At 41.9% G+C, this 4,538-nt stretch overlaps 1 protein-coding gene across 1 annotated transcript; it reads left to right on the top strand.

Annotated features, from left to right (window-relative positions):
• The first annotated feature begins 239 nt into the window (after positions 1–239).
• Positions 240–3,975, top strand: LOC106938626 (C-C chemokine receptor type 6-like). Its single transcript, XM_015020742.1, has 2 exons — positions 240–335; positions 2,743–3,975. Exon 2 carries the CDS (start codon positions 2,749–2,751, stop codon positions 3,973–3,975), a length of 1,227 nt encoding a protein of 408 aa, XP_014876228.1. The 5' UTR covers positions 240–335; positions 2,743–2,748.
• The last annotated feature ends 563 nt before the right edge of the window (positions 3,976–4,538 follow it).

Genomic DNA, 4,538 nt, shown 5'->3' with positions numbered 1-4,538 from the left:
CTGAGATTCCAGTCTGGACTTTAACTAGGCCGTTCCAATACATAGATATGTTTTGATCCAAAGTGCAGATTATGGAGATAAATGTGAGCAGAGCGAATGTTTGGAGCATTACCTCCACCTAGTGGACATGCAGTGGAAGGACAGGAGAGTCAGACAGGTCAGACCTGTTCCTAACGTCCCTCTGAGTGTTTTTGTTTTCTCAAGCAGCGAAGCAACAAGGATGTTGATGATCAGTTGGATCGTGTTGACCCAGAGAGCAGCTCTGACTGAACGACCGGCTTCTCCTGTCTGAGCTTTAATTCAACACACAGCAGGACCTGGATCAGCTTCAGGAGGTGAGAATCCTGGTTTTGCATGAGAGAAATGTGGCAGAAAATTAATTTGATGTTTGATTTATTAGATAAAATCTCGACCATTTCAAAGGGTCTGTTGCTTTTATAGAAAGAGAAAAGATGTTTGGTTTGAATAACTGGAGGAATGTGGAGCTTCTACTGGACCAGCAGCTTTTCTTCATGTTATTGTTGCACAGTACTATGATTAATATGATTTATGTTATATTTAAGACCAATAAATATTAAGGTCTTAATTATAATTATAAGCAGAATCTCTGACATTGTTTCAGATGTTTTACTCGCCCAGCATCTTCCTGTCTGTCTGTTTTTAAACTGTTTGAATCTCTACGTTTAGGGTTACGGAGGAAAAGTTCTAGAAAAAATCTGGACGATGCTTCAAAACCTTAAAGGACAGAAAATATAAAAACTTTTCTTTTTTTCTAAACTTTATGTTTATCTTATTTTCATTTAATAAACTCATAAACAACATTATTAAACATGAGCTACAGGAGAAAATCTTTTGTCTTTTAAAATTGAACTGAATTGGTCCAAAGTTATGAGAGACGATCATTTTTTATCTTTCTCCATTTTATTCTGGGTGGCAGAGAATTTAAAGGCCTTTTCATCAGTTCAGTTTTTGTGTTTAGATCAAAATAAAGATCAAAATGATGTCTGAGCTCAGATCATGAAGCCTGGAGTTTTTCCACAGAAGTGAGAGTAATTATGTTGCAAGAAGCAGAAGAATGAATAATGGCTCAGAGAGAGTTTGGCTGCAGTCATCAGGTGTCGTCTGACTCAGAGCGAGCAACGGCTGAGACTCTGTGTATATTATGGTCTGGATTCCTGGGCTCCCGCTGGAACGAGGCTGTATGAGGATAAACAGAAACCTGCTTTTAGTTCAGACTCTTTAAAAATATCCATCCTTCATCCTGACGTTTTCTAAAACATCACTGGGTCCAGTTCTAAAATGCTGCGGTTCTGGCCGGTTCTGTTTGGATTTACAGGACAAACATTTTAAACTCCAGGTGGAAAGAAAAATCATCTGAAGGATTTCTGATCCAAACGGATTCAATCCTTCAGCTTTATGGTGTTAAAGAATTACAATAATCCAGCCTTAAGGTAACAGACGCACTAAACAGTTTTATTGGGTATCAGAAGATTTCTGAACTTGACTAATTATGCAAAAAAGAGTTTTAGAAACATGTTTAATATTTAACTGACATATCAAACTTTACTCTAAGTTTCTTATGTTGAGTCACATTTAATGACATCAGAGTAAATGACTGACTGGTTTGTCCTGCTGATGTTTGGACTGTAAAGCTAATTAACGCCTTTCAAACAATAAAATTTGATTGCAAACTATTTTTAATTTTTGCTTTCATGTCTATTGTAGGCGATTCAAAGTGCTTCACATGATAAAAACAAATAAAAACTTTATATTGTAGTAGCAACAAAAACACCTGGATGAGTTTCTCCAGACCTTGTTGGTATTTTAGTCTTTTACTCCTGAAATGTTCTTCAGGTGGTAGGAGGCCGACTTTGTAACCATCTTTATGCGTTTCTGAAGCTCAGATCAGTTTTAAGCTGTGTGTCGACTCTTGATCTGTAAGAACTGCTTCAGTTTGTTTCTGCAGGAGTTTAGTGCATCTGTTTGTTCTGCATCTGTTTAGTGCGTAGAGCTGTGTGTCATCTGCATAGTTCTGAAAATGAATCGGATTCCTGGTTACGACCTGAACCAGCGCAGCAAACAGATACTGAACAGGAGGAACCCAGGACTGAACCCTGAGGTTCTCCACATGTCACCTGCTCTGATGAGGAGCTTAAAGTCCCTGATCTTTAAACCAGTTAAACCAGTTAAACCAGTTAAACACTGAACTGTGATGGTCAACATGCTGTGATGAGGTCCAACAGAACCAGGCTGTGGTTCTTCCAGTCTGTATTTATTTAGAAACCACTGAACACATCAGGCCAAACTCTTTTTGCTTCCTGTCTGTCAAAATTATAACTTAGCATCTACAGTTTTAGATTTTTTGTAACTTTCCTCAAATAAAGTGAACGACCAGCAACCTGCTGTAAATCTGATCTGATCTCCTGGTTGAACTGTTTACAATAATTCACTGATAAACTTTTTGTCAGTTTTAGGTTTTTGTCCAGGTGATTGAAATCATTTTCATTCCTGTTTGATCAGATGTTCAGCTGTTGGATGTTCATTTCTAATATTTCTCAGAGATTTCAGGCACCATGCTGTTGGAAAAGAAAAGTATCTTTATTGTTCTGTGTAATTTTGGCTGTTTTATTTTAAAACCTTCCCCACAGTTACAGGTTGGCCATGATGGAGAATAAAGATCAGAGGCGGAAACTTGTGAGTGGAATCTCGATTGTTTCCTGATTTGTCTTTTCTCTGATCCAGTGAAGCATGGAGGACTCAGCCGTCATCCAGGCAGGTTTCAACGCCTCTGACCAGGAAGAACTGCATGAGCCCTGCAGGTTCAGCAGCAGCAACAGCATGAACTGGCTGCTCAGCTCCTACATCTACTCCATCATCTGCATCCTGGGCCTCGTGGGGAACGTTGTAATAATCATCACTCTTACATGTAAGACCAAAAACAAGCTGAAGATACATGAAGTCTTCCAGCTCAACCTGGCCATCACCAACCTGCTGTTCACCGTGGCGCTGGCCTTCCTGATCTACAACGAGCTGTACTCTTGGCCGATGGGCCAGGCGGCCTGCAAGCTGCTGCAGGGATCCTACAGCATCAACCTGTACAGCGGCATGCTGCTGATCGCTGGGATGAGCGTTTTGCACTTCGTCAGCCTCTGCAGTCCTCTGTACAGTCTGACAAGCTTCATAGAGATGAAACCCACCTTCATCGTCTGTGTGTCCATCTGGGTGTTTGCCCTGCTGCTCTCTGTCCCCACCTTCTACTTCTACCAGCTGTATGTGCCAACAAGTGAAACCATCCACATGCTGGAGGGTGAAAATCACAGCAACTCCTCAGCGTCGCCGCAGTTCGTCTGTGAGTTTCAGTTTGAAGACCACGACTTGTCCCAGATCGTGAAAGTGGCGGTTCCGAGCGTCCAAATGGCTGTCGGCTTCTTCCTGCCGCTGCTCGTCATCATCGTCTGTTACACCTCCATCATCATCAAACTACTGACCAAAAAGTTCATCCCAACTAACAGAAAATCCGCAAAGAAAACTGGTCAGCCTTTCGACCAAAACGACACAAAACCCAGAGACCTTCGAGTGGAGGCAGTGAAGACGATGATGGGGATAATGCTGGTGTTTGTGGCCTGCCACCTGCCCCACAACCTGGTCCTGCTGTACGACACCTCCACCATGTTCCAGCCGGTGGAGTGTGAAGAGGCTGACCGCTTGCACACCGCCCTGTCCGTCACAGAGTTCATCGCCTACCTGCAGTGCTGCCTGAACCCGGTGATGTACGGCTTCATAGGCAAAAACTTCAGGCAGAACTTCAGGAAAACCTTCTTCTCAACCAACACATCTCGCTACCAGTCCTCTACAAAATCGACTAAAGGCGGCAGTCTCAAGGAACCTCTTAAAGATGCAGAACTTCCTCTCAGTACTTATTCAGAGAGTAGATGCTCTGTGACGTGGATCATGATGAAGGCAGACGTCACCTAACGAGTGAAAACATTTAAACTTTTGTTGTGACTAAATGCCAGTATGGATGTTTTAGCGACGACCATTAAAAAAAAGTATCAAACATCCTAAAAATCAGATGAAAGTTGATGAAATCTCGGCTGTTTGAAGGTTTTGCATGAAGCTGCAGCAGGAGCTGACAACAGAGGAGCGGCATTCAAGACCTGCTGTTCAGGATTTTCAACCTGCAGTTACAGAGAAACTCACGTTTTAAAGTCTCTCAGGTTGTTTCTCTGTTACTATTTACAATGTTTCATACTTATTATTCACATTTTAGCTTTAAATAATGAAACATTTGCCTTAATCTACAAGTTTTACTCAGGGAAAATCAGAGTTGGGTGTTCAGTTCGAAAAGTGATTCATTGCCTGTTGAATGTTTTCAGTCCCTGTTGTGACTGTTGGACAGTTAATGTCTGAATATCTATTGCATCGACTCTTTCACTCTGGAGAACGTCTCTGCAGACCACACACATGCTGGACACAGAGTGTTTGGATCGGCGCCACAGAGACATTTTCTGCCTCAGTGATCAACACAATGACCACTG

Source organism: Poecilia latipinna, unplaced genomic scaffold, assembly GCF_001443285.1.
Source record: "Poecilia latipinna isolate Pla-1442-1.1 unplaced genomic scaffold, P_latipinna-1.0 Scaffold2646, whole genome shotgun sequence".
NCBI classification, from domain to species: Eukaryota; Metazoa; Chordata; class Actinopteri; order Cyprinodontiformes; family Poeciliidae; genus Poecilia; species Poecilia latipinna.
This window is presented reverse-complemented; position numbering and strand designations above follow the sequence as displayed.